General features: G+C 35.3%; 1 protein-coding gene across 1 annotated transcript in view; it reads right to left on the reverse strand.

Moving 5' to 3' along the window:
* Positions 1 to 13,166: 13,166 nt before the first annotated feature.
* LOC106130525 (intraflagellar transport protein 122 homolog) overlaps positions 13,167 to 14,225 on the reverse strand; it is a 35,001-nt gene continuing 33,942 nt past the window's right edge. The window contains exons 22-23 of the mRNA XM_060953676.1: positions 13,918 to 14,073; positions 13,167 to 13,375 (exon numbers count right to left, since the gene is read on the reverse strand). Coding sequence (XP_060809659.1) covers positions 13,208 to 13,375; positions 13,918 to 14,073 — 324 coding nt within the window. The 3' untranslated portion in view covers positions 13,167 to 13,207. The remainder of the gene's footprint in view (positions 13,376 to 13,917; positions 14,074 to 14,225) is intronic.

The raw sequence follows: 14,225 nt of genomic DNA on the forward strand, positions 1-14,225 counted from the left end.
AGTCATTCAGTCATTATTCAGTAGAAAGTGATTAGCATTATGTGCTAATCACTTTCTACTGAATATGAATGTTGTTGGAGTACTTATTTGAGTTAATTTGTTGTTCTTCTACTTAAATTTAAGAGCGAACTCTTGTCGGTGGAGATAAGCGGAGCATACTCTAAAAAAAATCATTCTTATAAGCAAAAAAAAAAGAAATCGTAATTACAGCGAATATCTGAAAACATAAGTCTTAAATAAGGTATTAGTCTTGCCGTGTGGTTTGGACCCCTTAATCTTTTTCCCATGGATGTCGTAAAAGGAGACTAAGGGAAAGGCTGATAAACTTGGCATTCTTCTTTTAGGCGATGGGCTAGCAACCTGTCATTATTTGGATCTCAGTTCGATCATTAAACCTTACTGCTGAACGTGGCCTTTCAGGCTTTTCATGACTGTTGGCTCTGGCTATCCCGCAGGGGATAAAGATGTGATTTTAAGTAGGTGAAATAAGTCTTAAACCTAGCTCAATCTATGTGTGTGGTTCGTATAACTATATTAATTACTAAGTTGGAATTTCTAGAAAAAAAGAAACTATGTTATTTCTTAATGTCTATTTCTACTGTGTACAAAATTTCAACAAAATCAGTTTTTGAGTTTATCAGTTACAAACATACAAAAATACCATTCTTTTCTCTTTATTATTAGTATAGATGTGGATTTACTGAACAATAAAGTACACAATAAACTCTGCAGAGCACTTAGCGGACGTTGTAAATGAAATTCAATACTTTATCGGCGTCCATTTCTAAAGATAAAGTTTCAATATCTCTCCCTCAGGAGTATAAATTCTATAACAGCAATACAACAAAGATATGTTTACTTAATAGTTATGAAGAATATTACGTGTCCAGTCACGTCTATATCCCTTGCGGGGTAGATAGTGCCAACAGTCTTTAATAGTGATAGGTTGCTAGCCCGTCGTCTAAAAAGAGAATCCCAAGTTTATAAACCTATCCCTTAGTCGCCTTTACGACATTGATAGGAACGAGATGGAGTAGTCTTATTTTTTTTATTGGTGCCGGTAACCACACGGACCTTACTTATAATAATAAATTACTAATATGAATGCGAAAATTAAGTTTATTTGTGTGTTAGTTTGCCTCATTAAGTGTACTGAACTAATATCCTTGAAATTCGACTTGTATACAGAGAAAATGTATGCAGAGTTACTACGCTATTCACATTTACTAACTACATACATATAATCATACAAATGAAAATGAGTTTGTACATTTGTCAGTTTGTTTGCGAACTCTTCGCTGTATCTCCTAAACTAGATTGGTTAAAGTTGTTGAAATTTTGTTTAAACGTTGGTACATAGTTAAGTTAAGAATTAAGTATGAGCGTCTTATGAACGTGGCCTATCAAATTTTCACGACTGTTGGCTCTGTCTACCCCGCAAGGGATATAGACGTGATTATATGTATGCCATTAGTTATTTATTTATTAAAAATGCCTTTCATACATACATATAATCACGTCTATTTCCCTTGCGGGGTAGACAGAGCCAACAGTTCTAAAAAGACTGTTCTAAAAAGCCACGTTCCGCTTTGTGGCTAAATGATAGATTTGAGATTCAAATAGTGACAAGTTGCTAGCCTGTCGCCTAAAAGAAGAATCCCAAGTTTATAAGCCTACCCCTTAGTCGCCTTTTACGTCATCCACGGGAAAAGAGATGGAGTGGTCATTTTCTTTTTTTTCTATTGGTACCGGGAACCACACTGCCTTTCATACATACATACATACATACGATCACGTCTTTATAGGGATTCAAGACTGTTGGCTCTGTCTACCTCGTAAGGGTACGGGGTAGACAGAGCCAACAGTCTTGAAAAGACTGATAGGCCACTGACTGACTCTCATAATAGAAAGAAAATTAAAAAGTTACTCATGGGATGTTGTATAAGTTCACTATTAGTGTCACTGAATTTAATAAAGTCCTGAAAGCTCGCTCGAAAGCTTCATCAGGGGAGATGAAAGCACATTGCAATTACTGATGCACTAGATATTACTTCGTTGATTGACTGTCAGCTCTGTCTAACCCGCAAGGAATATAGACGTGACCATATCTATACTAATATTATAAAGCTGAAGAGTTTGTTTTGTTTGTTTGTTTGTTTGTTTGTTTAAACGCGCTAATCTCAGAAACTACTGAACCGATTTGAATAATTCTTTCACTGTTAGATAGTCTATTTATCGAGGAAGGCTATAGGCTACATTTTATCCCGGATTTCGGGAAACGTCAACAATGCAGGTGAAAGTTGAATGAGTCGGCCATCTGCGAGCTTTCCACGCGAACGCTGCGCAAACCAACAAAGATATAGTAAAACAATGTACTAAAGATGTGAAGTACTCATTTTTTGCCACAAAAAAGTCCGCGAGAGCATATATCTATCTCTTAAGGTTTACTTACAATAACCACTTTTATGTTCATTTTTAAAGATTATTTTTTCATTATAAACATGAGTTATTTTGAAACCAATTTTCTTTAATTCAGTATTAATCCTTATCCAAATAAATATGTTTATTACTTTCGGCTTTTTATGAAGACTAAAATTGCCATTTACAGTATATAAATCAGACAAATAGGTTTTGAGATATAGTCGTTATAAGCAATTTGCAGCGAAACATTTAATACGGCGAACCAGCGTTCTTTCTAATACGCGTGACCGCCAAATTGATAAAGCCGAGGAGGATGTTTGCAAAAATAAATATGATGCCCAAATAACTATTCCACGCGGACGAAGTCGCGGGCACAGCTAGTGTTTGTATGTATGTAGATATTACTTCGGCGTATTCGCATTGTAAATGCATTTAAGTTAATTTATAACAAACTATATGTAGGAATAATTTTGAGTGTCAATCGTCAATTCATAATTATTTAGGTACAGTAAGATTTATCTGTGACTAGAGGCTGCCCGCGACTTCGTCCGCGTGGAAATCCAATCATAACGCAACAATCAATCCTCCGGGAACTCCGGGATTAAAAGTATAGTAGCCTATATGTTATTCTGGGTCTTCAGCTACACTACACACTAAATTTCATCGTAATCGATTCAGTAGTTTTTGCGTGAAAGAGTAACAAACATCCATACTGACATCCTGACATACTCAGAAACTTTTGCATTTAATATTAGTAGGATAATAACAAGCGTGCTATGTATGTAGTTGAGGAGTAAGGATTTAAAAAAACACGGCCAAGCGTGAGTTGGACTCGCGCACGAATTGTTCCGTACGTAAATAATTAGGCAAATAATAATTACGAAATAATGGGCATTACAATATATTAAATATATTGCCAATTTAAATATATTTAGGATTATTTGTAGTTTTATCTTTTAGTTTTTCATTAATTAGTTTTATTTAGATTTATCTTACAGTATAGAAATAAAGATCAGCATATTTATTTAAAGTAAAAAAAAAAAATCAAATATAAAACTAAAATTCCAAAAGCGTAAAAATAACATGACATGTCCGTTTAGTTTTCACAATATTATTCTATATTGTGTAACTTAATTTTAAAAAGAGTTATTTAAGATTCGGACCTTTACTATCCACCCCGGTATCATACAACTTGGGAATTTTCAAGACAATTCCTCATCTTGCTAACAGGCAGATTGACGTCAAACACACTTAAATTATTATAAAATATTAACCTCCGCAACCTTGCAGGGGAACCTAACTCATACTGGATTATGTTTGTTTAAAATTGTATAATTAGCACACTGGCCGCTTAGAAAAAAAGTAAATATTTAATTGAAGAAAGAAAGTGATCTTCTTTTGTTATTTCTTCACAATGTTTGTCACGAATTAGAATTACTCACGATATGTTTATGTTTTTAGTGTTTTATATCATACTTAGTTTAATTTTGATTTACCAACACGTATTTATTTTATTTTGTCCCGGCCATTTCTTTTGAACAATGTTAAAACTGTCGACCTCTGTCGCCGTTCATTCCCTGTAATAATGAGGCCTTCGTCGAAATCCCAAATTAAAGTTAATACCTACTAGCGGAAACATAGATAATCAGAATTCTAATGGATAGACCTGGCATGCAGTCCAATCCCATTTACCACAGAGCTTTCGCGATAATTAATATTCACTGTTTCCAAAATTCACAGATTGGTTACAAAATAATGGTAAATACTAGTAGATAATTTTAACTGAACTCAATTGGTCATACTATAATCATAACGTTCTTTAGTACCGTGTGATTCCCGGCACCAATAGAAAAATGATTAGCACCACTCCCTCTCCTTCCCCGTGAATGTCGTAAAAGGCGACTAAGGGATAGGCTTATAAACTTGGGATTCTTCTTTTAGGCGACAGGCTAGCAACCTATCACTATTTGAATCTCAATTCTATCATTAAGCCAAATCGCTGAACGTGGCCGTTCAGTCTTTTCAAGACTGTTGGCTCTGTCAACCCGCAAGGCATATAGACGTGACCATTATGTATGTATGTAGAAGGTTACATACATAATATCGCGACTCTTTTCAGAACCGGTAGGCAGAGACCATATGTGCTCACATGCCATGGTCCCCGCCCTGCATACCTACTCCTATTCGCTTCATCCACATTCCCAACTCTCTTAATGCAAGCTGATCGGTAAGAGAGTAGGGTTAGTGAATAGTAAACGCATAATCTAAGACTTAATATATGGTAACTAAATAAAACGTAGTTATTTTCGTTTTTCCTGGATAAAAAAGTGTAATAATGAAAGTGACTTTAACGCGATAATTAAAAAAAACAGTCAGATTTACAATATAAATATATTGTAAAGCTGAAGAGTTTGTTTGTTTGAACGCGTTAATCTCAGCAACTACTGGTTCGAATTGAAAAATTCTTTTTGTGTTGAATAGACCATTTATCGAGGAAGGCTTTAGATATCACGCTGCAATTTTTGAAGAATGAATGAAAGTATTTGAATTTTGAATTTGAACTATTCCACGCGGACGAAGTCGCGGGCACAGCTAGTATATCATACATATATAAATACATACATAAATCACGACTCTTTTCCGTAGGGGTAGGCAGAGACTACATCTTTCCACTTGCCACGATCTCCGCATACCTACTTCCTTCGCTTCATCCACACTTTATATATCAAAGAAGAAAATTTAATTATGACTGACAAAACATATTTCCTTAAGCATTAGGTACTCGTACCTCTATGAATTTCTAGCTTACCTAGGTCTAAATATATTTTAATTTCAAGATAATCGCTCCCTTCCTAATACTTCAAAAATAAGTACTATCAATAATTAAAAGTGATTATAATGTTATAATTAAACTAACTTCCGTTTAATTTAACGTCCAATCTCTTATAATAATACGGTCCTCATATACATACAAACATATGAATGTTATCAATCTGTCTGTAGACGTGCGGCAGGACTGGTTGCAAGTTTTATTTTATTTGTCAAAGCAGTTTATTAGCAGCAGAGCCCGTGCCACCTGTTGGACCATCTGTCTTGGGATCAGAGATGTTCGCGCCCATGACACGGGATACATACATACCTATAATCACGTCTATATACTTGCGGGGTAGTTAGAGCCGTCTTTCTGTGGTAGGGAATTCAAGATTAATGCAAGTAGAAATTATAGTGATTATGTAAATATACGAACGATGACAAGGTGAAATCCTATCTATATTTGCGTTACCGTATTACTGACAGACGAACAACGCACAGCCAAAACTAGGTCTAGAATTATATTTGGCAATTTTTCCAGTGTCTACTAAGATTCCCGAAATTTAGATAACAGAATCAAATAACAGAAATAAAAATAATGTTTCCTTTTACGCGAGCGAAGCCGGAGCGGGGGGGCTCTGTGGTAAAATACAATAAACGATGACACGAAATTACGAACTAGAAGCCAAACTGTAAACAATTATAAGAAAAAAAAAATAACTCCATGTTTTCTAATTTCCATCATTTTATAAATACATTTAAAAAGAACTTACATACATACACATGGTCACGTCTATATACCTTGTCGTGCCAGGAACCACACGGTAACCTTACATACGTTATCACTACAAAGGTATATAGATTTATTATTTTTTCATATCTATCATTGAAGTTTAAATAACTGAGAAGTAGTTAGTCAATTAGCGAGTCGGTTGTCATAATGAGAATTAGCCCTATTGTGGCTAAATCCTTTTTTTAACCATTATAAGAACGACTGAAAACAATCATATTTGTGTGAAAATAATAAACACACACGTGTAAACAGTGTTTTTATATGAAATAATAGGTTAAAAATTTACAAAACAAGACTTTAAACATCCACACAAAAGTAGTTATAATTTAAGAGTCATTCATACAAATTTCTGTAAAGCGACCGATCGAGAACCACCTTTAAATTTGGTTAAAAAGCCAAATTTATCTTTCAATTGGTTCGACAGATGCTCATGTAATTTTAAGTTAAGATTAGTTGATACCTGCCGACGCATGGAGTAAATATTCAGTGGAGAAGGCATGAAGTATCTTAATTTTTACAAGACCTGTTTAAGCTATTAGTATTTTTATAATGGAGACTAATATTTTATAATTTTTTTTGTTAGATTCCTATCTTTTACATAAATAACTACATATATATAGTCACTTCTATATTCCTTGCGGGGAAGACAGAGCCAGTACGCTTGAAAACACTGATAGGCCACGTTCATGTTTTTGGTTTGATGATAGAATTGAGATTCAAATTGTGACAGGTTGCTAGCCCATCGCCTAAAGGAAGAATCAAGTTATCATCTAGGTTATGTTGAAAGTATTCAGAAATAAATATTGGTGATTATGAAGCTTAACACAGTGACATACTTATAAATAAGTGTTTATCCCTGACGGAGTATACAGAGCCAATAATCTCGACAATAATGGGACATTCAGCTTTATCTATTTTTAAGTAAATAATTTTAAAGAAAGTAAATTATCGTCATTACAGCATGCCCTCTCCTATAGTTATTTCCTCCTACGCGCAGGGCGTGCGCTCGCGCCGATACTTTCGGGCTTCAAAATGTATTATTACGGCAGGCAGCTGCAAGACTCGCTCTTGGAAAGATGACTACCTACCTATTCAATATGATCGTGTGCCACTTCTGAATAACCAAGAGGTATTGTTATCTTTTATTTATTAAGTACACTCTGTTGGTGTTAAATGTTTAATAATTTGCCGGAAAATTATACTGACGCGTTCTAATTACTTAAATATTAGATAAGTATATTGAAGTACTTAATTTAAGTATGTGTTATGGTATCTACAGATATTAGTCTTATATATTTATATAGACACGTTTATATCCCTTGCGGGGTAGACAGAGCCAACAGACTTGAAAAGACTGACAGGCCACATTCAGAATTACTTTATGATGGAATTAGGATTTAAAAAGTGACAGGTTGCTAGCCCATCGCTTTCAAGAGAGCCGTCATCTGTCATCCAAGAGGAATACCAAGTTTATAAGGCTACCCCTCAGTCACGGTTCAGCTCACCAAAGGGAAGATCTTCCGCCAGGCTAGGTGTTATGCCTAGAGAACCGCACGACAGACCATGTTGTGTCGGAGGTTGTATATACGCTCCAATCCGTGAAATCTTCGCTTGCGCGATTTAGACTATTCTCTGTTTTTGTCTGATAGCATCGCGTGATAGCACATAGGTATAATGTTTTCCTAAAATAGCTGTAGGTACGTAAATTTTGAATTCCATAAATATATTTTATTTTCAATACCTGTATTTATATATGTATGTTTAAGTGCTCTACAATGAAGAAAGGTTTACAAAATACATTTTATGTTTATTTATAATAGCTACTTGTTATTTTGTTCATATTTTGCCCGAGGCTCGCGGCAGATAGGCGCGGGCGCAGCATATGCCGCCGCGCGACCATCTGTCCGTCCATCTCGCATTACTAAGTAGCGCACGCTACGAGATACAGGCTGATCGAACACCGATTCCAATTTAAGAGGTAGACAGAGCCAACAGTCTTGAAAAGACTGATAGGCCACGTTCAGCTGTTTGGCTTAATGATAGAATTGATATTCAAATAGTGACAGGTTGCTAGTCCATCGCCTAAAAGAAAAAGCTCAAGTTTATAAGCCTACCCCTAGTCACCTTTTACGACATCCATATATGAGTTCTAAATTCTGATTAACTCATCAAGAACTTGAATAGAGTTAAGTTCAGATTCTTATAAGGTGTATAACCTACTGAAGGTAATCAAATTATCTTTAATTATTCCTCCAATATTAGTTAAATAAGTGTCTAAAACATAGCGCACAGCTTAAATGCGACTGAAAACCTCTGCATTAATAAAAAAATAGTTTTTTGACCAAATACTTAAAACGTTTTGTATTTGTAGTCAAGTGTTAATAAGTACAGGTAAATTTCAGCTATTGGTCACATCACATTCTACTTCCTTATAGTATTTATTATAATTAAAAATGACTTGAGAAAGAAAAACAAATGATTTTTCATTTATTTTTACCTAAACCAACCAGAGATAACGGCTAGATAACGTGTAATTGTGATCAGCCTGTAGCAGGATATCGGCTGAGATCGCGGGGACACCTGCGCCCGCGCACCTGCCGCCCCTGATTCGCCAAAACCGAACAGTCGCGCGATCACCTGCCGACTCGATACAGACGAGTATCGATATATCTTCAATTTATTTTTTTATTGCGATTCGATTGGTTTTACACGGATATCAAAGATTGGCAAACAATGCGTAGGTACTTTATCTATGTGGCTCACGGAATTTAGTGAAGGCAGTCCACCTCGTCGTTGGGGACGACTAAAGGAATAAGCACTTGATTGGAACGTTTATAGAAATCTGAATATTTAGTTTTTATATTATTTTGAGTTTAAGTATGTCTATACTTTTTGTTAACAAAGTTTTAAAGTTATAAACTAGCTTCAAAAATTTGTGGAACATACTTTCTCACATCTTAAGGAATGTAATACATACATAAATATCCCTTGCGGGGTAAGCAAAATCGACTTTTGTTAAGACGTCATTTCTATATTTACTATACATAGTTTAGCTGATTTGTTATGGTTCGACATCAGCTGTACCAGATTCCAAAATAAATTATACCCTATATGTTGGCCAGGCATAAGAGCTGTACAACAGAAAAAGTTTCATTCAAATCCTTTCAGTAGTTCCGGAGATTACAATCAAACATACTTACTCACAGATAGACTTCTTTGGCCAGGCATAAGAGCTATACCTACTTACAAAAAAAGTTTCATTCAAATCCGTTCAGTGGTTCCGGATATTACAATCAAACATTCTTACAAACAGATAGACTTATTTTTTCAAATTCATGCTCTATTTTGCTTCTATTTTTATATTGTTACAATTTTTTTTTGAAAATATACATAATCAATGAAACTACTGACAATTTTTTTTACTGATTTTTTTATATGTAGGTATTGTTGGCATCTTGTATTATTGTGATTTACAAGGCAGGCTCATTGCTCGGAACGACCTCTTGATTTTGCGTTTCATTACACTGACATTCTTCAAAGCGATTTGATAGCGTCTGTTTGTAATGGTCGACATTTTGTTACTATCAGTATTAGTATCTGTAGTTAATTTGCTGAGTAAGCTTCAAAATTATTCTCAAAGCAGGCCCATTTCATCTTGTCGCTTGATTAGATAAATATAAACATATAATTGTCTAGAAGACAGCTGATGCTTAATGATGGAATTTTGATTGTAATACCTAAATATTACAGCTAAACGTGGCCCTTTCAGTCTTTTCAAGACTGCTAGCTCTTTCTAACCGGTAAGGGATATAGACTTATGTATATATTTTATGAGATACTGCCACAGAAGAAGCTTCGTAAAGTTTCCTAAAGTCGGTAAGTACCTAGTTCTAAATGCAATCGCAAATTCAGAGTTGCTACAGTTTTTTAAACAGTTTAAGAAGAGGTTGAACTGAATTAACTTGCACGTTCTCTTTAAATAAGTGCTTTACAGTTGGACTTTTAAAGTAGTCTTTGTGAAATGGTGGCGCTCTGCGGTTAGTTATAAGTATTTTAATTTAATATTAATCAAATGTTCTGGAAAAGGGTCAGGTCAAGAGTACCCGAAACCGGCGAGCTTGAGTCTCTGCCTATGCCGCCGGAAAAGAGACGTGATTTACGTATTAAAAAACTAAGAAAAAAAAAGTGCCGTGTGGTTCCCGGCACCATTAAAAATAAAGAATAGGACTACTCCATCTCGTTCCCATGGATGTCGTAAAAGGCGACTAAGGGATAGGCTTATAAACTTGGGATTCTTCTTTTAGGCGATGGGCTAGCAACCCGTCACTATTTGAATCTCAATTCTATCATCAAGCCAAACAGCTGAACATGGCCTATCAGTCTTTTCAAGACTGTTGGCTCTGTCTACCCCGTAAGGGATGGAGACGTGATCATATGTATGTAACAAAGAATCTAGCAACTTTTTTACAGATCTTAACTAATAAGTACCTATAGGTACGGTGGTGTAGCAGTGATACCTACGGTGTGTGAATTTTGTCGTGTTTTCACACGAAACGACTCCTGTCTGATCTCAGCAACCTTAGCAGAAGAATCTGTAGCGAGAGCAATGATTAGGGCTCAACCGGCACAAAGGGAAGATCTCCCGCCAGGCTGGTGTGATGCCTGGGGAACCGCGCGACAGACAGTGTTGTGTAGGAGGTTGTGAGCTCCAATCCGTGAAATCTTTGCTTGCGCGATTTAGTCTGTTCGCTGTTATTGGCTGATAGCGTCGTGTGATTGACTGTTGTGACTTGTGCCGTAGAGATATCGCCACAAACCTTACTCATATTGGATATTGGTAACATGCATACATATAGTCACGTCTATATCCCTTGCGGGGAAGACAGAGGCAACAGTGTTGAAAAGACTGATATGCCACGTTTAGCTGTTTGGCATAATTTTAGAATTGAGATTCAAATAGTTGTCACTATTTGTTGCTAGTCATCTTTTACGACATCCATAGAAAACTTATGCATTAAACTATATGTGTAGGTACATCGCTCATAAACAACACGAATACCAAGTTTATAAGTTAGCCTAAGTCTCCTTTTACGACATCCATGGAAACAAGAGCGGTCCTATACTAAAGTTTCGGAACCACACGGCACACCAAAGTTTATTTGTTTGATCACTACATAGTATAAAACAAAGTCTGTTTGTCTGTATGCTTAAATCTTTAAAATTACGCAACGGATTTTGATGCGTTTTTTTGTAACAGGTAGAGTGATTCAAGAGGAAGGTTCTTATGTATATTTTTTTCCGAATTTTGCACCCGTGCGAAGCCGGGGCGGGTCGCTAGTGATAAATAAAAGACAGTCAGTTATTTTGTACAACTATTTTAACTTTATTGGACGGTGGTATCATCACATCAGTTACAAAAGTCACTATGCTCTTAACAATATTTATCTTTTTGCATTAAATATACATTTACTTAGAGATCATATTCTTATAGACACATCCACATCTAACAGCATTTTAATTCTAAATATAGGGTAATCATTATAAAATATAATATACCTTTAACCTAATTGTACATTAGAAATGGTCAAACAGTTGTAATTTTTAAAATTAATAATTATCTTATTATTTTATACAAACTTATATTATTTCTCACCAACGTTAAAAACTTTGATAGACATACAAATGTTCCGACAGGACAATAAAACAATCATTTTTAATTAATTTACAGATTAAGGACAAAACTCATCCAACAATGATATACTAGCAATGCCCGCAACTTCGTCCGCGTGGAATAGTTATTTTGGGCATTATTAAAGCCCTCGAGGATGAATAAAAGTTTCCCCGATTTTTCCAAATTTTCCATTATATCTTTACTCCTTATAGTTGCAGCGTGATGTTATATAGCCTAAAGCCTTCCTCGATAAATGGTCTATTCAACGCAAAACGAATTTTTCAATTAGAATCATTAGTTTCTGAGATTAGCGCGTTCAAACAAACAAACAAACTCTTCAGCTTTATAATATTAGTATATATAAGCGGACCCCGGGCCCCGGGACACTTCTGTGGAGGGTGCAACCGGGAACACGCAGAGATGATATTGTTACATACATACATACATACATACATATGGTCAAGTCTATATCCCTTGCGGGGTAGACAGAGCCAACAGTGTTGAAAAGACTGAATGGCCACGTTCAGCTATTTGGCTTAATGATGAAATTGAAATAGTGAAAGGTTGCTAGCCCATCGCCTAAAAAAGAGTCCCAAGTTTATAAGCCTATCCCTTTGATATTGTTCATTACTAAAATATATAAACAGCGGACTCTCTAAGCCAAGGTATTTTCTATTGTCTATGGACGGATTTGTAAAAGTAAGTCAAGTTTAATGTGTACATTTATAAAATAAAAATATGTATGTCTGTTTTAATAACAAAACATAAGTTCGATCAGTGTTATTTTTATGTCGTGTAAATATTTTATTTACAATTAAAATAATTATTTTGTGTAAATGTCAATACATAAAAGGAAAATACGAAAATTGACTTTAAGTCCTATCGTTAGGTAACTAAATTGCAATTTGCTTAATACACTTATTTATAATTATATTAAAATTAAGTATGTATGACTTTTAATACTATTTTACAATAAAAAAAGGTAATTTTAACAATTAATTTTCAGTGGGATTTTTATTTTATTTTGGTGGGTAATTAAAAATTACGATAAAATATTAGGCACCATTTTCTATTTTAATCAAGGAATATAAATGGGGCTAACTCCTTATAAATTTATTTTTAATTTAAACTTATTTAATTAAACATATTTCCTAATCAAACACCACATTTTTGGTCCGTATTTTAATCGACCCTGCTCATTCTAAACTTATTAAATACCAAAATTTTAGAACGCTGTTTTTTAACTATATTCATACCAAATTCATTCGAATCGGTTCAGCGGTTAAACTGTGAAAGCGGAACATACAGACAGAAAAACTTTCGCATTTATAATATAAGTAAGGTATTAATAATTTTTTTTTTGCAAATATGATTTTATTTTTGCAAGTACATATAATTTTTTTTGCAAATTAATTTTTTTTGCAAATATATTTATTTTGCAAATATTTTTTTTTTGCAAATAAATTTTATTTTGCAAATACAATTGTTGTTAACTGTTACAAACTGACAAACTATCGCCAAGTACCTCCAGTGGGACTTACTGGGGTAGACGTGGTGGAATCATTGAGAATGGAGTCATCGGTGCTCTCCTCATCAGACTTGGACTCGACCGGTTGGCGGCAGAAAGGGCAGTGACCCTTCGTCACCAGCTGGATCTCGAAGTCCTCCATGTAGAACAGCTGCAAAAATAATGATGATGATTTGGTCTAGACTACTTACATACGGGTAAAAATTTACAGAATTTGCTCTTTTGCTAGACTTTTTGGCGGGAATAAAGCTGTCATAAATTTTTTTACGTCCAAATCTGATGATTGCCGTGTGGTTTCCGTCACCAATAGAAAAAGCAGCAGCAGGTTGACTATATACCACACGGCACTATATTTATATAGTCAAGTTTCATTCATCCCCTCCACAAGACCAAACCATCATAGCGTAAACAAAAAATACAATAAAAATCAACCGTGTGCCGTGTGGTTCCCGGCACCAATACAATAATAATAGGACCACTCCATTTCTTTCCCATGTATGTCGTAAAAGGCGACTAAAAGATAGGCTTACATACTTGTGATTCTTTTTTTAGGCGATGGGCTTACAACCTGTCACTATTTGGATCACAATTCCATCATCAAGCCAAATAGCTGAACGTTCCCATTCAGTCTTTTCAAGACTATTGGCTCTGTCTACCCCGCAAGACGTGACCATATGTATGTATGTTACTCACGTGTTGACAATGCGGACACACAACGGCGGGTAACTCGGGGAGCATGTTTCGATAAAACACCGTAGGTTGTAGGGGGCGTTTCACTACCACCACACTCGCCGGGTTCAGACGCAAGAGGGCGCCACGGCTGCAAACAACTACGCCCGATTCGTCGTCCTGAAAATAAAGTACGTAGTTACGTTTATCGCGCGTTCTTGTTTTACTGTATAGACGACACATAACAGGAACGCAAAGATACTATACATAGTTACACAACTACGCCCGATTCGTCGTCCTAAAAATAAAGTAGGTAGGTACGTTTATCGCGC

Source organism: Amyelois transitella, chromosome Z (genome assembly GCF_032362555.1).
Source record: "Amyelois transitella isolate CPQ chromosome Z, ilAmyTran1.1, whole genome shotgun sequence".
Taxonomy (NCBI): Eukaryota; Metazoa; Arthropoda; class Insecta; order Lepidoptera; family Pyralidae; genus Amyelois; species Amyelois transitella.